Below are 26362 nucleotides of genomic sequence, written 5' to 3'. Positions count from 1 at the left end.
CTTGTTTCCTCTTCCAGTTTTACTGAGATATGACATACAGCACTGTGTTTAAGGTGTACAGCATAATGATCACATACATCACAAAGCATTTAACTTTTGATAAACATCAAATCATCTTTCCAAGAGGCTGTACCAGTTTACACTGTAGGGCCTCATTTTTGTTTTTCCATTTTTAGTCTTTGAAAAATTACTTTAGTGTTAAATACATCACCTCCACTGTTTTTAAAAATATATATTGCACAGGAATTTAGGATTTTCAAGTTCTGTTAAAAATATCCTATTGAATGGCAATGAACTTAAAAATTAAACTGAGAATCAACAGCTTTTAATAGTATCTTTCCATTCAGGTACATGGTATATCTTCATTCAGTTAGGTCTTATATCCTTCAGGATAGAGATGCCATTTTCTTCATGTAGGATTTGTATGTTTTTTGTGTGAGCTTTATTTCTTTGTAGTTTATGGGTTTTGTTGTTATTGAGAATGGGACTCCAAGTATATTTTCTAGTCTGTTATTGTAATTTACAGGAAATATAATAACTTTGGCCTCAGTTTATTATCTGTAAAAAGACAGAAGTAGAACTCTCAGTAAAAGGTTAAATAAGTATGGGCTAAAGAAAGCTAAACAGATTTGTTCATTGCAGGACTTATCAATGACTTTAATATACTTTGATCACCAAGAATTCCCAAGAAGGTACAGGAATTCCCGGTACTCACTTGACCCTGGAACCCTTCATCACAAGATATTCTGAAAACATATTTAGAGAAAACAATGCACCCAAAGACCCTTCTAGTTTCTAACTTGTCAGTCCAGGGATCTCCACTAAACCTTATCAGGTGCCCAAACTCCTCTGTTACTTACCCGCAACCAGAACACAGAAGACAACCCAGTGTCAAGTGAATGCTTTAATGAGTGGTGCTTGGAGCGAGCCAGGTCTCCTGCCAACTGCTACCAGCCACCACTGTCCCCAGCTTTGTCAGGATGAGCTAGCTGCCTGGGCACAGAGATGGATCTGAAGTCTAAGAGTGATCTGGGGCAAAGGGGGGTTTGGGAAGCACCTCATAGGGGCAGGGTTCCCAGGAGTGTGGCAGAGGGGACCTGGACCTCAGGCTGGTCCCTCTTCAGGCATTCCTAGTAAAGCCACGAGGGGCTCGAGGGGCGTGGGGGTTCCAATGGGCACAGGGTGGGTGCGTTCATGCTTGCGCAGGTCGCTGGCACTCAAGAAGGCCTTGGGGCAGTGGGGGCAGGTGTAGGGGCGCACAGAGCTGTGGGTGCGGCTGTGCTTGCGCAGCCCAGCCCGGTCTGAGAAGCTCTTGCCGCACTGGGTACAGTGGAAGGGCCGGAGCTCTGGGTGTAAGCGCTCATGCCGTCGCAGCAATGTCAGCGTGGAGAACGTCTCCTTGCACTCCCGGCACACAAACTGGGGTGGTTTCTCATCCACCTCCTCACCCCTCACCTCACCTGCCGCCCCCAAGGGACCAGGAGCCTCACCAACCCCTGCATCTTGGCACTCCACGTGCTCCACCGTCATGCCCACCACTTGCCACTGGGTAGCCATCACACCACCCGATTCCGAGGGCAGCCCCAGCAGCCCAGCTGGAGGGTCTCCGAGCGCCGCCCCTGATGCTGGGGCGGCTGGGCCCTCGCCAGCCATGCTGACCGGTAGTGCCAGCCCCACCACCAGCTCCTGTTGCGGGGGAGCCCCTGTGGCCTCGCTGCTTCGATGGGTCCGCTCGTGCTTCCTTAGGCTGGATGAGACCACGAAGGACTTTCCGCAGGCATTGCAGTGGAAGGGGCGCTCACCCGAGTGCACCCGGCTGTGCTTAGTAAGGCTGGCTCGCTCGGCGAAGGCTCGCCCGCACTCCTCACAGCGGAATGGCCGCTGGCCCGAGTGCACCAGCGCGTGCCGCTTGAGGTCCCAGGATGCCACGAATGTCTTGTCACACTGCAGGCACTTGAACGGTCGGTCGCCCGTGTGCACCCGCCGATGCATGGCCAGGTCGGCCGGCTGCCGAAAGTCCTTGCCGCACTTCTCGCAGCGGTAGGGCTTCACGCCCTCGTGTGCCCGCTGGTGGCGCCGGAAGCTTGAGGGGTCGGAGAACATGCGGCCACAGCGCGGGCACAGGAAGGGCTTCTCGCCCGAGTGCGTGCGCTCGTGGCTCTGGTAGGAACTGAGCTGCGTAAACCCCTTGCCACAGGCTGGACAGCGGTAGGGCTTCTGCGCCGCGTGGATGCGCTGGTGGCAAGTCAGCGAGGAAGAGCGGGAGAAGCTCTTCCCGCACTCTGAACAGAGGAAGGGGCGCTCGCCGGTGTGGGACCTGTGGGAGTGCAGAGACCCAGTGTGAAGGTGGCAGCCCATCGCCTGACCCCCGCTGCCTGTCTGCACTGTAAGTTAGGGCCCCCTAACCTCTCCGGGGCCTTGGTCTATGGGCCACAGCGCTGTACCCCAGAGTAAAAAGCCTTCAGGACAGGTATAGGTTCCAGATTCGTCACTGCATGCAACAGACCTGACCCCATTCGCACCTCTTGCACTGGACCAAAGGACCCTAGGAGCAGCCCAACTTCAAGCCCCGCCCCCTTTCCTGCACGCTAGGAACCCAGGCTAATCAGATCCCAGATTCACCCTCCAGCTCCCATAGATCTGCCTCACTCGCCTTCCCATTGGTTCCTTCCGCTCTCTGGGACTCAACGTCTGTACCCTATTGGTGCACTCTTCCCAACCCCTTCCAGCTGCCCCCACCCAGTCCACCTCCCTCACCGTTCATGGTTGCGAAGGTCCTTGAGTTCGGCATAGGCCTTGCCACAGCGCTCACAGCTGTAGGGTCGCAGCCCTGCGTGCGTGCGCCGGTGTTTGCGGAACACCGAGGGGTCAGCGAAGCTCTTGCCACAGTCGGCGCAGGTGTAGGGCCTCTCGCCCGTGTGACCACGCTGGTGGATCTTTAGCTTGGAGAGTGCGCCGTAGGCCTTGGGGCAGTGCGCACAGCGGAAGGGCAGCTCGCCAGCGTGCGAGGCCAGGTGCACGCGCAGGCACACCGGTTGCATGAAGCGGCGGCCGCATTCGGGGCAAGGGAAGGGCTTCTCGCCCGTGTGGCTGCGCCCGTGGCTGCGCAGCTCTGGTGCTGTTTTGTAGGCCTTGGGGCACAGCGGGCAAGCATAGGGCCGAGGCTTGGCCGCTGCACCTGACACCTTGTCCCCGCTGGCATCTTCCGCTTTGGGGTCTGTCTCTGGCTTCAGCTTCGCTTCGGCCATCTCCTCAGTGCAGTCTGCAGGCCCGTGCGTGGCAGCATGGCGTGCCGCCCGGGGTGCATTTGGAAACGTCTTGGTACAGGACAGGCACTTATAGCGGCGGCCAGAGCGCTTGTAGCCCGGGGCTGGGGACCGGTCCTCCGGAGACTCTACCTCCATGGCCTCGATGGGCAGATCTTCTCTGCAAGAGAAGCAAAGTTAGGAGCCACACCCCTTTCCGAATTCTCCAAGGGCTCTCTCCTCACTAAAGCCCTCTGAGGCCTCAGAAGGAACTCTTATCTGCATGTCCTACCCGGGTGCATATCCTTTCTGTCTCTGTGCTCCTGTTGCCCCTCTGGTCCGTTCACTGATGAAAGGGGCTGGACTAGGTGACCTCAGAGGAGCTGAGAGGGGAAGCTGGGATCATCCAAATGTTCACTGGCACTTCTCTCCCCAGCTTCTGGGCTTCTCCAAGCCCTGTGGCATTCCCAGAAGCCCCAGGCTTGGTCCATCTCACCATCTTCACGTTCTTGACCTCAGCGTCCAAGACCTGTGCCAGGCTGCAGGCATGGAGGCTACCCAGATGTGAGTCTGGCCTGAAGGTCTCTAAGTGCTCAGGAAAGACAGACAAGGATCCAGAGGAGGGCAGAGCCAGCGGGCTAAATGTGGTGATTGGCATCATCTGTCTGGAAGGTAGGTCCCCAGCATGTGTATTTTGTCTTTCCCTTCTGGTTGGTTAGCTCTCAGAGGCAACAACTGTTCACACAGAATTCTGGCCTTGCACAGCTGTAAGATACTCCACCCCAGATAGGAATCCTGGTCCACCCTCTGTTCTGGAATGGCCCTTTGGTTCTTGCTCCCATAACTCTGGTAATGGGGAGCTCAGACACTCTCCAAGCGGCTTGAGTCATTGCTAGCAGAACTTAAAAGCCTCTGTCTCCTACTCAATGTATCTGCTCTAGCCTGGCCTCCTGGGACACCCGGCTGTAGTCACAGCCCCTTTTTTTTCCATTCAGAGTTCAGACACCCTCCACCCAGCTGCTTCTGGGGATCATGGCTGGGAGGAAATAGGATTAATGGCTACATTAGTCTTAACACCAGCTCATCCTCCCTGGGGGATGAAGGGAAGAGGATTATAGCAGATCCACTTAAGGAGTGCTTGCAGCAGCTGCTGGGGGCAGCCAGGGTGGGGGGTGGGGTGAGGAGGACAATGCTATGGAGAGGGGAGGGGAGTCAGGTGTGTCCAGAAGGTGGACCGGGAGGTGGGAGGTCAGGATTCTCCTTTCTGGGCCTGTTTCCTCATCCGTATACCTCATGGATTGGTGGCTTTAATTTATGACCCAGGGAGGATGCAGGAGTCCCTGAGGGTGAGTGGCAAGGGGTGCATCTTTAGAATCAGCATCCTTCTGCCTAGTGGCCCTGCCTCAGTTCCTGTCCCCTACATACACAGTCTAGTGTGCACAGGCAGCCAGAGTCTTCTCCCTAAGGTGCCATGTAATGCTCGGTCCCCTACTCAGGAACTTCCCATGGCTTCCATCACACCACACAAGTTCCCGGGTCCTTCCTGGCTGTTATGGATCTCACCAATCCTTCCTTTTGGAGCCTTACTTCCCAAAGGAAGCTCATCCTGCATCTCCCGTTGGTTTTTGGCCCCCATCCTACATAGCTCTGTTCCACCCCCAGCTTGGTTTTCATACTTTTCCCACTAAATCCTAGGACTGGAAGGTGAGTTAAGGGCTTGAGGCCCCACCTTCCCCAGTGCTGAATCCCACCTACAGTTTTCAGGGGATCTGCTTATCCTGGGATGAGGCTCTCACAACCTCCCTTCCCGATCATTTCTGGACAGTCTGAACAGTCTCCTTAATAAAAATAAGAGCTTACATGTACAGAGCGCCTGCTAAATAACAAACAATATCCTAAACTCTTTACATGCATTAACTCATTTGAACTTCACATGGGCACCAGGAGATAAGTTCTATCATTACCCTTCTTTCTCAGATAAGGGACTGAGGTCCAGAGAAACAATGTAGCTTTGTGGTTAAGTGCAGTCTCCAAAGTCAAACTGCCTGGCTTTGAATCTTCGCTTGCTCGCTTCCTAGCTGTACATTGACCCTGAGCAATGTACTTCCTGCTCCAGGACTTCAATTTTTCTCATCTGAAAAAAGAGGGGTAATAACAGGACTTACTTCACTGGGTTGGGCAGGGCTCAATGAGATAATAATTACTACCCTCAATTACTGAATCTTATCAGAGCCAGACACTTTGCTGCATGTGCTACCTTATTCTCTCATAGCTTTCTGAGATCAGGATTATTTATTCTCATTTTACAGATGAATAAACTGAGGTTCTAGACTTCCCTGTGGTCCAGTGGTTAAGAATCCACCTGCCAATGCAGGGGACATGGGTTCGATCCCCAACCTGGGAGGATCCCACATGCTCAGATCAACTAAGCCTGTGCGCCACAGCTATTGATCCTGTGCCCTGCAACAAGAGAAGCCACCTCAATGAGAAGCCCGAGCACCGCAACTAGAGAGTAGCCCCCAGTTGCGGCAACTGGAGAAAGCCAGTGCACAGCAACAAAGACCCAGCACAGCCAAAAATAAAATAAATAAAATTTATTAAAAACAAAACTGAGGTTCCAAGAAGGTTAGTGATTAATCCATGATCACATAGCTAATAACTCATGAAGCAGACTTGAAATCCAGGTGTTTAATTTGCCTTGGGTTGTTGGGCCCTCCCAGACTTGTCTGCTGCTTGGGCCAACCCCGTGGGGACCAGAACTCTGAGCTCAGGTTACACCTTGGTCTTTTCACATCCCTGTAGAATTGCCTGGAGACCAGAGCCAGCCCCCATTATGTTTCTGTCTCCCTCTCAGAGGGCTGGACCCGGGGGTTCTGAGCTTTGAGCCTGAATCTCCCCCTCTGAGCCAGGAACCAGGTAGCTGGAGGGGTAAACCTGTCCTGAGGCACTTCCCAGGGAAAATGGGAGGGGAGCACCAGGCAAGTCCCAGAAGACATCAGCTCCAGCAACAGAGCACAGCCAGGTAGGCTAGGCCCTGTCTGAAACCCCACCATCAGCTCCTCCCTTTTCTGTTCACAGAGGACTCTTCCACCCACCACTCCCTACAGTGATGACTCTACGAGCTCCCTGCATGAGAATAATCAGCCAGGGAACAGGGGGTAGGATTCATAAACCTACTCTAAATGTTTTCTAGGTCATCCCAACTAACATTTAACATTTAAGAACCAAAGACACATCCATGTATCTTCAGAAGCTTCCAGAAGAGAGGCATTTTTAACATTTTTTTTTTTTCCCCAGATGTGGAGATTAAGGCCTCCATAAGCGAAAAAACTTACCCAATGACACATAGCTAGTCAAGGAGCCCAGACTCAAACCCAAATCTGCAGGTCCCTGGGCTGGCTCTTTCTCTGCTATTCTTCGCACCTGATGCAAAGGGCTGACTCATTTGAAAAGACCTTGATGCTGGGAAAGATTGAAGGCAGGAGAAGGGGATGACAGAGGATGAGATGGTGGGATGGCATCACCAACTCAGTGGACATGAGTCTGAGTAAACTCTGGGAGTTGGTGATGGACAGGGAGGCCTGGCAGGCTGCAGTCCATGGGGTCGCAAAGAGTCGGACACAACTGAGCGACTGAACTGAACTGAACTGGGCTGGGCTCTTTCTCTAGTGTTCTTCATTTACTTAAGGTTTATTAGCCAAACCATGAGACCTTCCAGGGCTCCCAAGACAAAGACCATGGCCGGCAAGGCCCTGAACTACCTAAGTCCTGCCTATCCCATCTCCCACTCCCCTCTCCTTGGCTCACTAGGCTCCACCTACACAGGTTCCCCCCTTTCCACCCTCAAAGACCTAAATTCCTTCCAATATCAGAGACTTCACACTAACCATGTCCACTGCTAGAAACACTATTCCCCAAGGATCTTTGTGTAGCTACCTCTTTGCTTCCATTTGGGTCTCAGCTCCCTGTCACCTCCTTAAAGAGGGTTTTCCTGACACTTAAAAAAAATTTTTTTTTTTAAGTTTACTTGGCTGCACCAGGTGTTATATGTGGCATGCAGGATCTTTAGTTGTGGCATTTGCACTCTTAGCTGCGGCATGTGGAATCTAGTTCCCCGACCAGGGATCGAACCCGGATCCCCTGCATTGGGAGGACAGTCTTAGCCACCAGGGAAGTCCCTGACCACCTTTCTTAGTGCTATCTGCATCCCTGCTAATCACTCTTTGTTCCCCTCCTCTTTAATCTCCTTCCTGTTGTTCATCTGGATAACATTTCTTGCAAATTTACCAAGGGCCAGGTATCATTCTAAGCATTTTATGTGTACTACTCAAGCTAAGCTTCACGACTGCCTAGGAGTTTTGTTATGAATTTGTTATTCATTTTGTTATGAATGAATATCTGCAGGCATGGAAGAAAGGGTCATGTGAGAACTTAGAAGGTGGTCACATATATAATCCTAGAAAGGAGGTCTCACTAGGATCTGAATCAGCCAGCATCTTGATCTCGGACACCTAAACCTCCAGAACCATGAGAAATAAACTTCCATTGTGCCCCCAGTCTGCTATCATTTGTTTGTTTGTTTTGGTTACAGTCAGACTTGGTAGAGTCTGTTATATAACAGTCTGTTATATAATGTTATATACTGTTATATATACTGTTACATATATATAGTCTGTTATATATAACAGTCTGTTATATACTGAACAGACTATGTTAAGTAGTGTTTTCCCCATTTTCCCCCATTTTACAGACAAGGATACTGAGGCACACGGAAGGGAAGTAATAAGTCATGGTCACAGCCCATACTCAAAGCCAGGTCTGCCTCCCAAACTTCTGCTCTGTCCCCTGATTATTGCTTTGCTAGCACTTACACATCTTATGGTTCAGTTGTTAATTCTCTGTCTCTAGCGCAAGCATTTAGGCTGGCACAGAGCTAGGTACCTTTATTTTGTACCCTCTACAAATAGAACCATGCTTGGTGCCCCAAAACAAACTGAACAGATCAACCTCTGAGACAGTATCTGAACCCAGGTCTCTAGCTTCCACCTCCCCCATAACAGGAGTTTGTACTGAATTTCTCTGCCTTTCCAAGTTCACAAGGTCCAAATATCCCAGTGGATTCACTGCTCTGGTGTGGGAGCCTTATCTTTGTTTACTACTGGATTTAGGAGGGGGATGACTTCCTGCTGCCTGAACAGATTCTTATCGCCAGGGATCCAGAGATTTAATTCCGAGTTTAAGCTAGAACCCTGCGGGCAGGGACAGTGCAGAGCCACTTTTTTAATGTTCTCAGACCTCAGTCTCCAGACGTCTAAACAAGTAGTCACCAAAAGGCCTCACAGGCCATGAGGGATCCGGTGAGATGGCAGATGGGGAACTGTGAACCACGCAGAGATGAGAGCTAATCGTCTCCTAGGCATCCAATCTCGTCAGTCCACAATGTAATCCCAACCCACTTTTCCGGCCTCACCTCTAGCGGCAGTGTGCCCCTCCCGACAGCGACTTCAGCTCCGGTTACAATTCTCAAACTTCCCCACCTAAATCCATCTCCATCTGCAGTTCCCTCTGCTTTCTCCAGTGGGAAAGCTCTTTTTGCATTCTTCAAATACCTGCTTCCCCAATGTCCTCAGGAAGACTTAACAGGCAGTAGAGGTAAGAGCGCCATGGCGCTCTGGGCCTCAGTTTCCTCATCGGTAAAATGGGGTCTCTAAGGCATGTGGGAGTTTTAAGGGCGTTAGAGCCAAGAACTGCGGAAACCCTGCGCTTCTTGCTCCTGCAACTGTCTACGTGTCGGCGCCTCTGCCAGACAGACAACCCCACATGGCAGGGCCCTGGGCTCGCTCTTCTCAGGAAATGCCCTGGGAAAACGTGGCCTCGGGGAACACAGCAAAAAGGTGAACGAAGAATGACAGAATGAACAAATGAATGGACCGAAGGCCAGACCCTGGACAAAGGCCTGCAAGATGGCGTTCTCTAGGACCGCGGGAGGGGCGGCCAGGACCTCGACCGGGGCGGGGGGGCCGCCGGCGCCAGGGACCGTGCTAGGCGGGCTGCGCGCCTGGGACAAAAGCCCGCAACATGGCGGGCTCTAGGACCCTCGGGTCCGCACGGCACTACGCGGGCAGCCGTGCCGCCTAAGCCCAGGCATCTGCCGCTGCCGGCCCGCCGGGACAGCCGGCGGGTTCTAGGACCCGCTGGGCCTGGAGCCCGTCCGCGCCCTCCCGAGGCCGCACTCCTCCCGCCCCGCCCGCACCGCTCGGGCCAGGCCAACCCCATCCGCCCTGGGCACCCAAAGGGAAACTGAGGCCTGCTCGGATTCCGTCTCCACTGGGGCTGCCCAGGGATCTCTGCATCTTCCCGCCGGCGTTTCCTACCTGAAGAGAGTTGGGCTGGCTCCGTGGCGTCAGCTGCAGCTCCTCTCACCGACAGAGCCCGGGACTCTGCCAGGGAGGGGCAGGCGCTAGGACCCAGCGGAGGGGGGGGGGGGGTTGGGGGGAGGGAAGAAGGGGAGCGACAGGAGGCGGGGCCGGCGAGCGGAAGTGAGAGAGAGTTTTCCCAGCAAGGGAGGAAGACAAAGTTCACCGGAGCAGCCCCAAGAGAAGGTGGCGGAGAAACACCTTGCAAGGGGTCTCTCTGGGTGCTAATGACAAGGGACACGGGAATAGGTTTACGGGATGCACCGACTATTGCTAGCGTGGCGCTAGATCACCGTGAATTGGAAGGTGGGAGGACAGAAAGGCCATGCCCAAGATTTGTAGTACCTAAATCCGCTTATATTCCACAACATTTCCCTTAATAGAAAGCAGTAAGTGACGCTCCCTCCATCTGGCTTGAGAAGTTTTTCAGGGAGCCCCACGATAAGTGTCGCCCAAGTACTGGGGTCAGGGCTGCAGAACGTTTTTTCCCCCTCTTCTGCGCTCAGTCAATATGCACCGGAACGATTTTAGCGGATCTTGCCGGAAGTGTGGCTAAGGTTAGTGCAGAACAACGAGCTCTTTGACCTACGTGGGCGGGGTCGGAGTCGCGCGTTAGTTGCCTCTCTCCTAGCACCGGAAATGTGTGTGTATAACCGCTGCTTGGAGGCGGGTCAGAAGGATTTTTAAGGCGGAAGTTTCGTGGGGAAGCTTTTGAGGCTAGGACACTTCCTGTTTCCTAGTAACAATAGGAAGTGTCCGCGGAGCTGGGCGATAGACGGCTGGTTAGTGCCAGCTGCGCCCTTTTTCCTCTACCTCCTTCCTTTCCCCCTCTCCTTTCCCTCTTTCCCTCCTCTTCCACTTCCTTGAGCCCTTGCAGAGTGTGCGTGTGTGGGAGCGCGAGAGTCCTCGCACAACCACACTTTGGGGCGCGCGGCTGCAGTTAGGGTGAGGGTCCCATTGCGCAGGCGCACTCCCGTTCGCGGTCCCCAACGGACGCACCCGCGGCGGGAACGAGAAGGGGCCACCGGTGTGAGGTAGGGGTCCTAAGAGAAAACTGGCTGAAGAGATGAATGAGGCGAGAGGACCTCTTTGGTAGTTGATTCGGAGAGGAGACTCTTGAGCGAAGGGGCTTTGTGAGAAGTGAGAATTCTGGGAGCAGGTTCAGCAAGGAGGTTTAAAGTCGGAGATAGGAGTTGTATTGGGGCTCCCGGCGAGGGGGAAGAGTCCGAGTCAGAGAAGGCCAAGGTGATGTAGGAGGCACGGGGGCTTGCTATGGAGTAAGGGCTTTGGAAAGAAGATTGAGTGAATGGGCTTCCTCGTGTGTCAACTGGAATAATAGAGGCATTGTAATGAGTTGTGAGAATTAGGTGACACAACGAATTTTCTTTATTTAGCACAGGGCCTAGCACATGGTATTGCTTAGGTTGTACGGGTAGCTGTTGTCATCAATATTAAGAGAGAAGGTAGAAGGAAAAATGAGAAGGGATGGAGAGAGAAAAGTGATAAATAATGGGAAAGAAAAAGGTAAGGGGCAAAGTACCAGAAAGGAGATGGAATTTCCAAGATAGAAGATGGTTTGGAATCCGGGTAACCCAAGAGAGTCTTTCAGAAAGGAGATTTTGTGACCCTGAAAGGAATAGGGCAGAAGGGGGAACAAATCAGCCCTTTTCTCTGTAGGAGGCCTCTAACCTCACTTCTCAGGTCCTAGGCTGTCTATTGGAGAAAGAGGCTGCTTTTTCAGTGCCTCTCTATGAGAGTTGCTCAGTTTTGTCCGACTTTGTGACCCTATGGACTGTAGCCAACCATACTTCTCTGCATGGGATTCTCCAGGCAGGGATACTAGAGTGGGTTGCCATTCCCTTTTCCAGGGATCTTCCTGACCTAGGAATTGAACCTGGGTCTCCTGCATTGCAGGCAGATTCTTTACTGTCTGAGCCACCAGGGAAGCCCCTTTCAGTGCCTCTAAGCTACTCTATTTAGCTGAGGAGTGAAAGATAGAGGATTGGACTTATCTTATTGAAGGTCCTAAGAGAGGTACAAGTTTCCTTTTAAGATGTCATGTAAGATAGGTTGTTTGTTTCAAAATTATAGAGAGTAGAGGATTAGGGACAGTAAGATTTTTGGGACTTGGTCTGAAGGCAGGATAATATGTTTGTGATTAGAGATGGAATGCAATTCTTTAGATGTTAGTTTCCTTATATATACTTGTAGAGATGAGTTAGGCCTAGGGGAGCTTTCATATTTGGGGAACCTGTATTCAGAGAAATTTTAAATGGTATTTCCAGAATAGATCTAGTAGAGAGCAGGTCTCTGAGCATTGCTACTTGGGGGTAACTCTGTGACCTCTGATGAACTTGTTGCTCATAATATCAAGAGGCAAAGTTAATTCACGCCTTCCTTCTGACCACTGCCCCCTTTTCCTAGGCCTTGGACCCTCCATCAGAGGAAGATGCTGCTGCCATTTGCCTGCTCTTCCTGAACCTCCAGGTTTCTGCCACACTGCCCCATGGAGGACACGCCCACCTCACTCAGCTGCTCTGACTGTCAGCGCCACTTTCCTAGCCTCCCAGAACTGTCACGGCACCGAGAACTGCTCCATCCATCTTCCAGCCAGGGCAGCGAGGCCGACAGCATCCCTCGGCCCTACCGCTGTCAGCAGTGTGGGCGGGGCTATCGTCACCCAGGGAGCCTGGTCAATCACCGCCGGACCCACGAGACTGGCCTTTTCCCCTGTACCACCTGTGGCAAGGACTTCACCAACCCCATGGCGCTCAAGAGCCACATGAGGACTCATGCTCCTGAAGGCCGTCGGAGGCGCAGGCCTCCCCGCCCCAAGGAAGCCACTCCATGCCTCCAGGGGGAGACAGTGTCCACTGACTCCTGGACCCAGAGGCTTGGCCCTGGGGAAGGCTGGGAAAACCAGAAAAAACATAGCGAAGAGACATCTGGCTGTGAGTCTGGGCCAGACCCTAGGGCAACTCTGGGCACGTGGGAAGATCCTCCCACCAGACAAAGAGAAGGCTGGGAAAGCCAGCCTGATCCTGAGGAGGGTGTAGAGGGCTGGGGTCCCACCACCAACTCTGCCAGAGACACTCCACTCCCTACCCCAGCCAGCAGTCTCCTTAGCAATTTGGAACAATATCTGGCTGAATCAGTAGTGAATTTTACCGGGGGCCAGGAGCCCACCCAGTCCCCTCCTGCTGAGGAGGAGCGGCGGTACAAGTGCAGTCAATGTGGCAAGACCTACAAGCATGCTGGGAGCCTCACCAACCACCGCCAGAGCCACACCCTGGGTGTCTACCCTTGTGCCATCTGCTTCAAGGAGTTCTCTAATCTCATGGCTCTGAAGAATCACTCCAGACTCCATGCCCAGTATCGGCCTTACCAGTGTCCCCACTGCCCCCGTGCCTTCCGGCTCCCCCGAGAGCTGCTGGAACACCAGCAGTCCCATGAGGGTGAAAGTCAGGAGCGGCCGTGGGAAGAGAAAGGGATGCCCACCACCAACGGGCACACAGATGAGAGCAGCCAGGACCAGCTCCCTGGGACACAGATGCTGAATGGCTCAGGGGAGCTGAGCACATCTGGGGAGCTGGAAGACATCGGCCTGGAAGAGTACCGGCCTTTCCGCTGTGGGGACTGTGGCCGTACCTACCGCCATGCTGGGAGCCTCATCAACCATCGCAAGAGCCACCAGACAGGTGTCTACCCCTGCTCCATCTGTTCGAAGCAGCTGTTCAATGCAGCTGCCCTCAAAAACCATGTGCGGGCTCATCACAGGCCCCGGCAAGGAGCTGGAGAGGATGGGCAGCCATCAGTGCTGCCAGCTCCCCTGCCTCTGGCTGAGTCCACCCACAAAGAAACAGAGGCCCCCACCACCACCTTAGACCACCGCCCCTATAAGTGCAATGAGTGCGGTCGGGCTTACCGGCACCGGGGGAGCCTAGTGAACCACCGCCACAGCCATCGGACAGGAGAGTATCAGTGTTCTCTCTGTCCCCGCAAGTACCCCAACCTCATGGCCCTGCGCAACCATGTGCGGGTACACTGCAAGGCTGCTCGCCGCAGCACAGGCCCAGGGGCCGAGGGTCCCCCCAGCCACCTCAAGGTGGAACTCCCACCTGACCCAGTGGGGCCAAAGACAGCTCTACTTTCGGATCAAGGGCCTGGGTGCAAACATGAAGAGGGGGCCCCTGCTGTCCCCTCAGCAGCAGATCGGACCACACCACAGATATGTAGCGTGTGTGGGATGCTCTTTGAAGATTCTGAGAGCCTTGAACATCACAGGCGGACCCACGGGGAAGGGGCACAGAGCAGGACCGAAGCCAAGGAGTCACCTCCTCGGGTGTTTGCTTGCCGAGACTGTGGCAAGAGCTATCGCCACTCAGGCAGCCTTATCAACCACCGGCAGACCCACCAAACGGGAGACTTCAGTTGTGGGGCCTGTGCCAAGCATTTCCACACCATGGCTGCCATGAAGAACCACTTGCGTCGCCACAGTCGACGACGGAGCAGGCGGCACCGGAGGCGGGCTGGCAGTGCCGGCGGCGGGGGAGAAGCCAAACCCCCATCAGATGGGAACTGGGCCCCGGAGCCAGCGGACAGTGAGGGTCTGGGCTGTCCCCGAGACTCTTCCAGGGCAAGCCCGAGTGGAGCCGAAGGCAGCATGGAAAGCAGTGGGGGCTGTTTGCAGGCTGCAGCCGAAAGGGACAACTGTGGGATTGAGAGGAATGAGGCCTGTTTCCAGGGTGATAAAGAGAGCCAAGGCGCTGAGGAAGGACTGGAAAGGATGGAGGCCAGTTTCCTTGACAACGTGGACATCCCAGGCGCTGAGGAAAGCAATGGTACTCACTTCTGTGATGGCCTCCCTGGGGTGGAGGAAGACCAGAAACCAGCCCCTGGCCAGCCCAGCTCCCCTTGCCACTCTGCCAGCTCTGCTGCCTGGCCGGCTGAAATCTCCCACACGTGTTCTGACTGTGGACATTCTTTCCCCCACGCCACCGGCCTGCTGAACCACCGGCCCTGCCACCCGCCGGGCATCTATCAGTGCTCCCTCTGCCCAAAGGAATTTGACTCCCTGCCTGCCCTGCGCAGCCACTTCCAGAACCATGGGCCCGGGGAGGCCGTCTCAACCCAGCCTTTCCTCTGTTGCCTCTGTGGCATGATCTTCCCTGGGCGGGCTGGCTACAGGCTTCACCGGCGCCAGGCTCATGACTCTGGCATGACTGAGGGCTCGGAAGAGGAGGGGGAGGAGGAAGGAGCTGCAGGGGCAATTTCCACCCACAGCCCCCCACTGCAGCTCTCAGAAGCCGAGCTGCTGAATCAGCTCCAGCGGGAGATGGAAGCGCTGGATGGCGCTGGGTATGGCCACATTTGTGGCTGCTGTGGTCAGACCTACGATGACCTGGGGAGCCTGGAGCGTCACCACCAAAGCCGGAATTCCGGGAACACCACTGACGAGGTTCCCAGTCTCATGCATCACCCAGCAGAGTCAGGTGATGCCACGGTGGTGGTGGCAGATGGTGTCTTTGAGGGCAGGGTGACCTCTCTCCCTGCAGAGGGTGGGGATGCAAAGCTGGGTGAGGGTGTAGGTGCCACGCTTGCAGACAGCCTTTGCCGGCAGCGTGAGGAGGGTTCTCTGGAGACCCAGCCCCGCCCCTTCCGCTGCAACCAGTGCGGCAAGACCTATCGGCATGGGGGCAGCCTGGTGAACCACCGCAAGATCCACCAGACCGGGGACTTTGTCTGCCCAGTTTGCTCCCGCTGCTACCCCAACCTGGCTGCCTACCGCAATCACCTGCGAAACCACCCGCGCTGCAAAGGCTCGGAGCCCCAGGTGGGGCCCGTCCCAGAGGCAAAAGGCAGCAGTGAAGCCCAAACTCGGGCAGAGGAGAGCCTCGAGCAGGCCGAAGTGGAGAGGTTCCAGAAAGAACTTAAAGTGGAGCCCCTGGAGGAGGGGGCGAGAGTGAAAGAAGAGGCCTGGGAGGAGACGAATGTGAAGGGGGAGGAGACGACTGTGAAGGGGGAGGAGATGGAGCCAAGGTTGGAGACAGCGGAGAAGGGCTGCCAGACAGAAGCCAGCTCTGAGCGGCCCTTCAGCTGCGAGGTGTGCGGCCGCTCCTACAAGCATGCTGGCAGCCTCATCAATCACCGGCAGAGCCACCAGACCGGCCACTTCGGCTGCCAGGCCTGTTCCAAAGGTTTCTCCAACCTCATGTCCCTCAAGAACCACCGGCGCATCCACGCGGATCCCCGGCGTTTCCGCTGTGCTGAGTGCGGCAAGGCCTTCCGCCTGCGGAAGCAGCTGGCCAGCCACCAGCGGGTCCACCTGGAACGCAGTGGGGGTGGGGGCTCCCGAAAGCTGTCCCGGGAAGATCGGCCCTTTCGCTGCGGGCAGTGCGGGCGGAACTACCGCCACGCGGGCAGCCTCCTGAACCACCGGCGCAGCCATGAGACAGGCCAGTACAGTTGTCCCACCTGCCCCAAGACCTACTCCAACCGCATGGCCCTGAGGGACCACCAGAGGCTACACTCGGAGAGCCGGCGGCGGCGGGCCGGGCTGTCCCGGCGGGCAGCTGTGCGCTGCGCCCTCTGCGGGCGGGGCTTCCCTGGCCGAGGGTCCCTGGAACGGCACCTGCGAGAGCACGAGGAAGAGACCAGAGGTGGTCAGGGAGGCCCAGACGGCACAGAGGGTGGTCAGGGGAATCTGGCTGATGACCAGGGACTGGAGGACAGATTGGGTGGTACTGAGTCGGGACCTCAGCTGGAGGATGGAGCCACAAGGCCAGCAGAGCCAAGTCAGAGCCCCATCAGGGCAGCGGGTTTAGAAGCCACAGAGCCAGCGTCCTGGGGCATGGGGGAAACAGATGGGTGGCGAGGAGACCGGGGACCGGTGAATCATGATGGAGGTTGGGTTTCTGGGGGTCATGTACTGACCAAGCCAGAAGACGAGTCAGGGGACAGTGTCCCCAGAAGTCCTTGTCCCCTTGGCAACACCCAGCCCAATGGACCTAGTCTGACTCCGGTGGACAGCTGGGACAGTGGAGACTGTGGCCCTCAGCCCCAGCCAGAGAGCCACTCCTTTTCCTGCAGCCATTGTGGCAAGATTTGCCAGTCAGAGGGCCCCTTGAACCACCACAGCACCCACAAGACTGACCGTCACTATTGCCTGCTCTGCTCCAAAAAGGTCTTGAATCCTGAGGCCACTAAGAGCCACAGCTGCAACCACATAGCTGCCCAGACCTTCTCCTGCCCTGACTGTAGTGAGGCCTTTGAGTCCCACCATGAACTTGCCAGCCACCTGCAGACTCATGCTAGGGGCCTCAGTCAGGTGTCACCCCAGGTGGAGGCCAGAAGCCCCAAAGCGGGGGCTGAGGAGGAGGAAGTGGAACTCCCTGGTCAAGGGAAAGCCCCATCAGAACCCCCTAGGGCCCCAGGTGAGAATGTGGGGAGAGCTAATGGAGGCCAGGGTGTTGAGTCCGCGGTGGCTGTGCACGAGGAGCGGCCCTTCCGCTGTGCCCAGTGTGGGCGTTCCTATCGCCATGCCGGTAGCCTGTTGAACCACCAGAAGGCTCACACGACGGGACTCTACCCCTGCTCCCTCTGTCCCAAACTTCTTCCCAACCTGCTGTCCCTTAAGAACCATGGCAGGACCCACACGGACCCCAAGCGCCATCGCTGCAGCATCTGTGGCAAGGCCTTTCGGACAGCGGCCCGGCTGGAGGGCCATGGGCGGGTCCACGCGCCCCGGGAGGGGCCCTTCTCCTGCCCCCACTGTCCCCGCCATTTCCGCCGTCGCATCAGCTTCCTGCAGCATGAGCAGCAGCACCAGGAAGAGTGGACGGTGGCCAGCTCCGGTACGGGGGCACCAGCAGGCTTGGGCAGAGGGCTGAAGGGTCTTGGAGGAGGTGGGCACACAATAGAGAGTAAACACTGGCCCCATGGTGGGCAGGAAAGCAAGGAGTGAGGGGATCATGGGGATTCCAGGAGGCGGCTCAGGCTAGGATAGGGAGAAAGCTAGGTCGAGGATGCTGCCTTTTGGGTGGCTGAGATCTGACCCCTTGAGTCAGGTATATAGGGAGCATTCTGGGTTGGTGCAGTGGTGGGGTGGCAGGGACGGAGCCAAGGCAACTGCTAGGGCTCCCCTGCTGTGCCGAAGCCAAAGAGCGATGGTCTTTCTGTTTGGGGAGGACTGGTAGCCAGCTACCATCTGGCTATTATAAATATCTCTGGAAACCCTTCTGATCCAGCCAGTTAAGGAATGATTTCCGGAGAAAAGGATGGTCTCAGTTCTGCTCTTTCTTAGAGTAGGCCAGGATCCTGGGGATGAGGAACGGGGCATAGGAGGCACCCCCGGATTGGACTGCTTTGTGGCTTCCATGCCAACTTGTTCGGGGAAACCAGGCCACTTGTTGGCACTCAGTGCCCTGTCCCTTCCCCCGTATCTTGTCTCTGCTCCCCCTCCTCTTAGAAACTGGACCCTTGGCCCTTGCCCACCCCTGTTGGTCCACGTCTCTTCTTCCCTTTATTCATCCTTCTCTCTGTGCCATGCATTTCCTTTTTGGGATCCAGCCAAACCACCCTTTCCACCTGCACACCCCCGTGCCTGCCAGCACACCTTTAACTGGAGGACTGAGTCACAGATAATTGTTTCTTTGAAGCCAGGCCCAGCTGTGGCAACAACAGTCATTAGCCCCTATCTCCCGTCCTTTATCGGGAATCTTCATGGAAAGTCACCTCTGCCCAGACTTGTGGAGGAATGGGAGGGCCGTTCTCTCTGCAAGTTGCAGGCTCACCCTCCACCTCCTCTAGACTCCTTCCATCTAGTGCGTGGGTGTCCCTGAGAGAGTAGATGATCCCCTTGACCAGGGATCATCAGGGCAGGTGGGGACAGTGGTGAGATTCCCTTGAGAGTGCTGAGAAGGTAGCTTTTAGGATAAAAGATTTCTTGTGAACCGAAGGGAATGAGCAAGGAGCTAATTAGCCAGGTCTGGGAAAATAATTGGGAATTTGCATACAGGACTGTGGGGTGTGGCCTGTGGGGTAGGGAGCAGGGTACATGCTCTGTGGGGTTTGCCCTCTCAGTCACTTCCTCTCTCTCTCCCCAGGAACCTCAAAGGCACCAGCGGCGGGCAGAGGGGACTTGTCATTGCCGCCTCCACCCACCCCCACGGCCCCACTCCTGGACCCTTCACCCCAGTGGCCTACAGACCTCAGCTTCTCCCTCTGAAGTTCCAGTCTCCAAAGATCAGAATATGGGGTGCGGGGGGGGGGGGTCAGGGTGAGTTGCAGGGAAAGGCTTGATCTCCTTGTTTTGCTCAGGAGTAGTTTGGGCGTCCCCAGCTCTTTTCTCCTCTCCTCCTTCGAAGAGGACCCAGATCTGGCTTCTTTCCCAAGGAGGGGGTGAGATGTTCCTACTGTCCTGTCCTTGAGGGACCTCCTTTGCCCCAGCTTTTGTCACCAGGTTCTTTCCTATGACCAGTCTCGCCAAGAAACCCAGTGCCCGGCTTGGCCACGATGCTGGGCCATCCTTACCAGCCAGATTCCAACACCAGGGAGAGGCAGATTCAGAGAGCGCCCCCACAGGTGGAAATGTTGCCTGTGGTCGGGGAGCCTTTTACTACAATTTGTAACTTATTTTCTAAAGTCTATTTTGTAACAATTTATTTAAGTTTAAAAAAACAGGAAAATTGCTCCCCCCAAAAAAAGAAATTTTCAAAGTACTTGGCTGGTGTCATTGGATCTGAAGGGATGAAGAATAGGAAAAGCTTGGGATGCCTGCATTGGACCGCAGAGCTGGGTGGGGGGCATCCACGGGTGACATCTCCCTGTCCTGCAGGGTGGAGCTTTCAGGGCAGGTTCCTTCCCAGAGCCCTCTGTGCTGTTGGACCTGCCTGGGAAAGGCGGGGGGCTGGATGGGAGAGAGGCAATTCCATGGGAGTTGCCTTGCTGTGACTGCAGCGTCCCAGAGCCACGTGTCAGCAGTGGGCTGGCTGGCCTGTCAGGGAGAGGAAGGAGGGTGGGGTTGGTCTCAAGCTCACAGCTTCCCTCCCTCCCTCAAAGGAAGAGGAAGGAGGTGCCCCAAGCCCCTATGACAGATTTGAAAAGTGAGGGCTGCACAGGTTAAGAGGTGTGCTCCTAACCAGTCAATGACAAGAGCCAGTACTTGAATCCCCATGACTCCGTCCATGGCTCCACCCGCTGCAGCTGGTTGGCTGGGGACAGATGGCCCCAGGCCAGCAGAGAAGGGGTCTGCGGAGGCAGGTGTTGGCAGGAGGCCCCAGGGCCACGTACTCATGTTAGCTGCGCAGCTTCCGGGCTCGGGCTCGGGCTTGGGCTCAGGCTCAGGCTCCTTAGCAAAGTAGACCTGCCAGTCCAAACTGCTGACCCAGTTCTCGTAGGTGGGGAGTGCCGCAAAGACAGCAGGTCTTGCGGGGCCTTGGCAGGCATCTCCGAAGCTGTGCAGCCCAGCCAGGAACCATGTGCCCCTCACTTCGTGCACCAGCGGTGCCCCCGACAGGCCCTGAAAGGGGTCAGGTCAGGGGACACTGGTTTTTGACCTCCTCTTCTCCCTAGGCAGCTGCATGGGGCAGGAGGGGCCGGGGCTGGGGGTCTGGCTCTTTGGGAACCAGTTGGCGGAAAGGCTGAGTTACAGGTGAGAGGTCAGGCTGTGAGTGGGAGGGCGAGGGGTCTGTGGGGTGACGTTAGGGGGAGTGGGGCTCACCTCACAGCTGGGCGGCTCGCCCACAACACTGGTACACACCATCCCTGGCAGAATGCTGTTGCTCCCGAGGGCTGCGTGTAGGCGGCTACAGGCCCTGGGCCCCAGGAGGGTCACAGGCACTGTCTGAGGGGAGTCAGTGTCTGCAGGGTGTGGGAGAAAACCCAGATGCTACCTCAGCCTCCAGGCTGCATGCCCAGCTGCTGGGCTCCCTCTCCTGTCCACACACCTGCTCCTTGGTGGGCCAGGCCCAGGACCCAGCCACGTTCCCCATCAGGCAGACGGTGGTCGGAGTAGGGCAGGCAGAGGGGCCGCAGGCTGGGGCCCAGGGTTACAGGCTGGGCCAACAGCAGGAGGGCCACGTCATAGCCCCCCTCTGGATGGGTATATGCCCCATGCAGGATGATTTGCTTCAGGCCCGACTCTTCTGGTCCGACCCCCAGGCCTACCGTCCATTCCTCTGGGGTCTGGCGCCTGTGCAAGGATGGTATTGACAGCACTGGGTGGCAGGGCCACCATCAGAAGTTGGGGCACAAGGGCGAGGGAGTCAGGGCTCACCCAATGAAGCAATGGGCAGCAGTCAGCACCACCTCCTCTGACACCAGGGCTCCGCCGCAAGTCAGCTTCCCTTGGTGCTTCAGCCTGGCGTCCCAGGGCCACGGGGAGGGAGCTCCTGCCTGAGGGCCTTCTCTCCTCAGAGATCCACAGGCTGAAACAGATGCATTACATCATCTGCCCTCTAAATGCTCACTGCACGCAAGGCCTGCGCTAAGAGTTTCCCGTGTGCTATCGAATATCCTCACATTATCCTTTTAAGCTGAATCTTTGTTATTTTCATTACCAACAGTAACCAACATTCCAGAGGTTCAGTAACTTTCTAGCTCAGTAACCACAGGCAAGTAGCCAACTTGGGATGCAAAACGCAGGGCCTAAGCTTTTAACCCTGATGGTCCAGCATCATGGGAGTGGCCCACTCATCATTCATCTACCCCGCCTGTCTGCACCCCTCTGGGCTTGGAATGGCCCCAGAACTCCTGGCTCACTGATGCTTCTCTTACCATCAAGATAGAGCTTCCTCCCAGGAATTATTTTGCATGTCATTTGCATGTTAGTCACTTAACGCCAGATTTTACGCCCCACTGAGTGAGAACCCTGCCCTCTCCAATCTTGTGGCGTCCCTGCTTGGAAATTTGCATCTTACCCCCGAGACCTTCAGCCAGGTACCAGAAATTCCTCTTCTTACCTGAACCCAAATGCATAAAGTTCTGAAGTGTCTATGTCTCTCAGCCATAAATGGAGCTGTTCCCATCCTGGTCTGAAAGGGTCCTTTAAATCCCCTTGTTAGCCCGTGGCAGTGTGTGGATTCCTCGTTAATCAGTTTTCTATTCTGAACTGAAATTTATTCCACTGTGGCTCCCACCTCCCCAGAAGTCTTCATGTAGCCCAGGGTGAGGTTCCCCCGCATCCCACTCTGACACCCACTGCTCATACCTACACAGCTGTCCTCATCACTAATCTCCGGGGTCTCTGGGTTCTGGGTTAGGAAGGCTGCCCCCTGAGCTCGAGCCTGCAGCCAGGAGCTGTGAGCAGCCATATCAGTCAGCAGCACAGGAGTGTCTTCCCGGGCACAGCTTGATGCAAAACTGATGATCCCTGCTTGAATCCAGTGTCCATCGGGTTCACGGCACAGCACAGGACCGCCGGAATCTCCCTGGAGCAGGCAGTGTTGTCAGAGACAGACATCTGAGCCCCAGCCCTGGGTGGACACCCTCCATGGGCCACCCTTCCATCCATCCCTGTGGATTGAGTGTCTAGCCTATGGCAGGCCCCCTTCCCTTCTGTTCCCTTCCCCTGTCCTCCTCCTCAGACCTGACAGGGCCCCTGCATCCCAGGCTGGGGACCCCCACACAGCATCCCGGGCCGGGCCGGACTGGCCAGTGACCGCTGGTGCAAGCGGTTGTAGAGACAGTTACACGTGGGGCGGCTGATTAGACGCAGGCGCAGATTCCGTAGGGTCCTGGGAGCTGGCAAAAGAGAGGGGGTTGGGGCCGAAGTCTGGGCCCAGAGGAGCAAGGGAGACTGGGAATGGGAACAGTTAGCAGCTGAGGTTGTGTGACCTTGGGCAAGCCAAGTACCTCTCTGGGTTTCAGGCCAGCACTTACCATCATTGGTGTCCTGATCCCAGCCAGTGGCCCAGCAGGAAGTCCCAAAGGGGAAGCGATGGGCAGGTCGGGGCAAGCAGAGGGGTGTGTGGGCTACGGGGCGGGCCAGTAGGAGGAGGGCCAGGTCTGAGCCCTGGCTGTAGTGGTTGTAGGCCCTGGGCAGCTGCAGAGCCGTTACCCCCACCTCCTCAGCCCCTGGGCTCAGACCTTCATGCTGCAGAGAACCCAGGACAACTGACCAGGAGTTCAGTTCTGTCATTGCCTCCCTGGAAGGGGGAGAGGGGCAAGACCCAAACATTGAGTGCCAACAGAGACAGTGACACCATAGGAGACAGCCCAAGGAGGTGACAGATGCACAAAACTGTGGCTTTGAATAAGGGCCATCCTCCCAACCTCAGCTGTCACATTTGTAAGACTTCTACCACGCAAGTTTGACATTAACTTGATAGTGTGTTCCCGGCATGTGGCACGTTTTAAATAAATGGTTGTTACTCTAGGGGCAAGGCTCAGTCTTGCAGGGCTTGGGGACAAATCACCCACCCCAAAGCCAGAAATCTTTTGACTGCAGACATGACTCACTTTTCAAAGCAGTGGGCCGCAGTGAGGACCCAGGTGTCCGCCACCAGGGACCCACTGCAGATGTGGATGCCCTGCCTCCTCACGCTGGCCTGCCACGGCCACTCGCCAGGCACTGTGTTGCCCTCCTGAGGCTCAGGGGGACCAGGGCCTCGCTGCCCGCATGCTGTGGAGAGGCAGGAATCAGGCTGACAGCAGGGCCCTGGCCTGCCCTCACCCCCAGCACGACCCAGACCCAAGTAAGGCCCAGGCCCCACAGCCCCAGAACTTACCATGCTGAGCTGCTTGAAGACCTGGGAAGAGAGAGACGCAGGTGAGCCTTGGGGGAGGGGACCTGCCCAGCCCAGACTTGATGGAGGGGACAGGTTTGTGGGGGACTGGCCTGGGTCCTTGCTATGACTCTGTCTGTGGCTACCTTACCAGCCCCTCCCAGAATGAAAATATTTATATGAGGTCAAAAAACAGCTTTTATTGGAAGCTATTCAGAGTGTACACTCAGTCATTAATTCTCCTCTCTCAGCTGTGCTCAGCACTCCTGGGCATTGAGTGGCAGGACCTGGGGTTCAGCTTGGGACCAGGCCAACCTTCCTCCAGGCTTCAGAACCCCCAACTCCTGCCCCCACCGCTGAGTCAGGGAGCAGCCTGTGCCTGTGGAGAGCATTAGTTTAATTGTGCCCTGGGCTGTGGAGGCCTAAGAGGAAGGATTAGAGGCCTGCGTCATGTCCAAGTTGGGGAGAGCATCAAGAGTTGAGACCCCACCCCTCTTCTGACAACTCGGCCTCCCCCATCTTTTTAGAAAGAGACTCTATCAAAGGGTTCCCTGCCCTGCGTCTTCCCGATCACAGGCACACACAAACACACCCATTGAACATGGGAGAGATGGGATGTACGTAAAGAAGGGGAGACTTGAGACCAAAGGGCCCCAGAACTTGCCTAAAGCCATTGTGGAAGGAGAGAGGCCAACGAGGGCACAGGGTACACACACAGGCATAATGACAGTTCCTGCAGACACAGATTATAATCCAGGCCAAGGAAATCACACCCATTTGGACACAGGCGGCCACATACACCGCCCCCCCCCAACACACACACACACACACCCGGACACAGTTACCTTGCCATAGGCTGACTGTCACCCTCCCCAGGCAGGCTCCCTCCCACACACCCAGCTTCAGGGGCTGCTCCAGCAGAGGACAGCCCCCAAACCATCACCCCCCCACTCAAACCCGGGTGACTCACCCTCTGTGAGGACCACGGCTCCCAGGATGAACAGCTTCAGTCTCCAGCTCTGCTTCATGCTGCCCCAGGTCAATCTGCCGCCTGTGCGCTGGTTCTCAAGAGAGGCCACCTGGGTCTCCCTAGCTCCACCTCTGCCCCACCCCCAATTTGCTAAGAGTCAGGTGTCATTGCTTTTGCTGGGCTGGAAGAGGGCCAGCAGTTTCTAGCTCTGGGGCTGTGGCTGTGGGACCCTGGGCTATTCAGCACCTCTCCCTGGGCCTGAGCCGTGTCCTCGCTGCCTGGGTTCACATCCCAGATCCCCCTAACACGTGAATGACTTTGGACAGTTAGCTCCTCATGCCTTGTCTGAAAAGCTCAGAGCTGATGTAAAAATGCCTTTACCGCAGCCTGTCAGAGTCAACTTGCTACCAGCAGGGAACCTGGTACAGGTGAAGAGCACGGTTGGCAGGCCTTTCCCACCTCTCTCCCAGGCCAGGGTCCAAGTGGGTTTCACATACCTTCTCCCATCTTGCTTCAGAGGCAGTATGTGCCGGTCTGGGTGTCAAGAGGTCAGACTCTCTGCTTCTTGCTGACTGAAGCTAGCAAATCTCAATGCCTTTCGGCCATCTTCCTGGGAAACAGGTTTATGTGGGGTCCACCTCCCCTACCATTTTATTTTTATTTTTTGGCTGCATTGTGCAGCTTGTGGGATCTTAGCTCTCCAGCCAGGGATCAAACCCTGGCCCATGGCAGTGAAGGTGTGGCATCCTAACCACTGGACCACCAGGGAATTCCCTACAACATTTAAGGGGCTTGAGCATCCTTGGATTTTGGAAAACTCAATCAGGAGGCAAGAATACTCAGGGTGCATCCTTTTTCTCTTTCTGACTTCTAACTCAGACCAGCCCAGATTCTTCAGGTACCATGACCCCAACTCAAGAGGCAGCTGTGGCTTGGGTTAAGAACACAGACACTGGAGCTATATGGCCCTGGGGGCTTCCTAACCCCTCCCCCAAACTAGCTGTGTGATCTTAGGCTGATTACTTAGGCTCTCTGAACTTCAAGTCTCCTCCTCAAGACATACAGTCAGCTCTCTGTATCCACAGATTCCACATCTGCAGAGTCAACCGACTGCAAATCAAAAAAAAAAAAAAATCCAGAAAAGTTCCAAAAAACAGAACTCGAGTTCACTGCTTGCTAGTAACTAGTTACCTAGCATTTACGTTGTATTTACAACTATTTATATTAGATGTTATAAGTAATCTAGAGATGACTTAAAAGTATATCTTAAAGTATATGGAAAGATGTGTATATGTTATGTGCAAATACTACACCATTTAATTTATTTTTTTGGTGTACTGTATGGCTTGTTGGATCTTAGTTAGTTCCCTGACTAGAGATTGAACCCTGCCCCACAGCAGTGAAGGGGTGGAGTCCTAACCATTAGACAGCCAGGGAATTCCCTACGCCATTTAATATAAGGAAATTGAGCATTCCTGGATTTTGGTTTGGGAAGTGGGGTGGGTCTTGGAACCAATCTCCTATGGATACCAAGGGATGACTGTAATAATACCTACCTCATACAATTGCTATAGGGATTAAATGAGTTGACAGATGTCGTGTTCTTAAACAGGGCTTTGCATGTGGATAAGTACTTAGTATACATTAGGAAAAACAAAACAAAAACACAGCCTGTCCTTGTCCTTCCAGGGCTATCAAGACTGGCTTCTAGTGGTAGATAAGGGAGCTGGAGGGGTTAAGGTTAGACTACAGGAAGAACTTCCAGGCACGTCTGCACAGAACCAGAAAGTCAGCTCGCCCTTGCAAGCACATACCTGGCTGCCCAAGAAGATGAGGTCTGGCTTCTGTGGGTAGCAGGCACAAGCTGCCAGCCTGTTTCCTGGGGGTGGGGGCTGATGGCGCCCCAGGTTTTGCTGACTCCACATACTGGAGAAGGGACTAATCACCCTTCCCAGGCAGGCCCTCCACTCTCCCTCTGACTCATATCTTCCAGTCCCAGAGGAGAAA

General features: G+C 55.3%; 3 protein-coding genes across 15 annotated transcripts; 1 reads left to right on the top strand and 2 right to left on the bottom strand.

The window, feature by feature from the left end:
• Positions 1-309: 309 nt before the first annotated feature.
• ZNF668 (zinc finger protein 668) lies at positions 310-10138 on the bottom strand. Of its 5 annotated transcripts, XM_006070401.4 has the most exons (4): positions 9620-9797; positions 5210-5379; positions 2758-3426; positions 310-2317 (listed from the first exon to the last, which is right to left on the bottom strand). In XM_006070401.4, exons 3-4 carry the CDS (start codon positions 3402-3404, stop codon positions 1105-1107), a joined length of 1860 nt encoding a protein of 619 aa, XP_006070463.2. In that variant the 5' UTR covers positions 3405-3426; positions 5210-5379; positions 9620-9797; the 3' UTR covers positions 310-1104. The 5 variants fall into 5 exon arrangements, with proteins under 5 accessions (XP_006070463.2, XP_044792225.1, XP_006070461.2 ...); XM_044936290.1 differs by lacking the exons at positions 5210-5379; positions 9620-9797 and adding an exon at positions 10007-10138; XM_006070399.4 differs by lacking the exon at positions 5210-5379.
• Positions 9819-19380, top strand: ZNF646 (zinc finger protein 646). Of its 4 annotated transcripts, none has more exons than XM_044936289.2 (3): positions 9819-9967; positions 12086-17514; positions 18766-19380. In XM_044936289.2, exons 2-3 carry the CDS (start codon positions 12168-12170, stop codon positions 18885-18887), a joined length of 5469 nt encoding a protein of 1822 aa, XP_044792224.2. In that variant the 5' UTR covers positions 9819-9967; positions 12086-12167; the 3' UTR covers positions 18888-19380. The 4 variants fall into 4 exon arrangements, with proteins under 4 accessions (XP_044792224.2, XP_006070467.3, XP_044792223.2 ...); XM_006070405.4 differs by lacking the exon at positions 9819-9967 and adding an exon at positions 10080-10218; XM_044936288.2 differs by lacking the exon at positions 9819-9967 and adding an exon at positions 10370-10443.
• On the bottom strand, positions 19305-26308 carry PRSS53 (serine protease 53). Of its 6 annotated transcripts, XM_044936291.2 has the most exons (15): positions 26170-26308; positions 25379-25465; positions 24356-24965; positions 24050-24118; positions 23389-23409; positions 23120-23282; positions 22541-22806; positions 22248-22402; positions 21870-22089; positions 21580-21621; positions 20937-21087; positions 20608-20852; positions 20382-20521; positions 19952-20180; positions 19305-19655 (listed from the first exon to the last, which is right to left on the bottom strand). In XM_044936291.2, the coding sequence occupies exons 3-15, from the start codon at positions 24411-24413 to the stop codon at positions 19636-19638; spliced, it is 1779 nt and encodes a 592-aa protein (XP_044792226.2). In that variant the 5' UTR covers positions 24414-24965; positions 25379-25465; positions 26170-26308; the 3' UTR covers positions 19305-19635. The 6 variants fall into 6 exon arrangements, with proteins under 6 accessions (XP_044792226.2, XP_044792228.2, XP_044792227.2 ...); XM_044936293.2 differs by lacking the exon at positions 25379-25465 and having other exon boundaries at positions 24356-24961; XM_044936292.2 differs by lacking the exon at positions 25379-25465 and having other exon boundaries at positions 26170-26307.
• Between the last annotated feature and the right edge of the window lie 54 nt (positions 26309-26362).

This window comes from Bubalus bubalis, chromosome 24 (assembly GCF_019923935.1).
Source record: "Bubalus bubalis isolate 160015118507 breed Murrah chromosome 24, NDDB_SH_1, whole genome shotgun sequence".
Classification (NCBI taxonomy): Eukaryota; Metazoa; Chordata; class Mammalia; order Artiodactyla; family Bovidae; genus Bubalus; species Bubalus bubalis.
This window is presented reverse-complemented; position numbering and strand designations above follow the sequence as displayed.

Coding starts and splice junctions, on each gene's coding strand:
- ZNF668 (XM_044936290.1), bottom strand. CDS start 10,032: ATGTTGTGGAATATAAGCGGATTTAG. Junction 3,427..10,006: donor TGGAATATAAGCGGATTTAG/GTACTACAAATC, acceptor CTTCTCTTGCAG/AGAAGATCTGCCCATCGAGG. Junction 2,318..2,757: donor GACCTTCGCAACCATGAACG/GTGAGGGAGGTG, acceptor GCACTCCCACAG/GTCCCACACCGGCGAGCGCC.
- ZNF646 (XM_044936289.2), top strand. CDS start 12,168: ATGGAGGACACGCCCACCTCACTCAGCTGCTCTGACTGTCAGCGCCAC. Junction 17,515..18,765: donor GTGGACGGTGGCCAGCTCCG/GTACGGGGGCAC, acceptor CTCTCTCCCCAG/GAACCTCAAAGGCACCAGCG.
- PRSS53 (XM_044936291.2), bottom strand. CDS start 24,413: ATGAAGCAGAGCTGGAGACTGAAGCTGTTCATCCTGGGAGCCGTGGTC. Junction 24,119..24,355: donor AGCCGTGGTCCTCACAGAGG/GTGAGTCACCCG, acceptor CTGTGTCTGCAG/GAACTGTCATTATGCCTGTG. Junction 22,807..23,119: donor GCGGCCCACTGCTTTGAAAA/GTGAGTCATGTC, acceptor TCCCCCTTCCAG/GGAGGCAATGACAGAACTGA.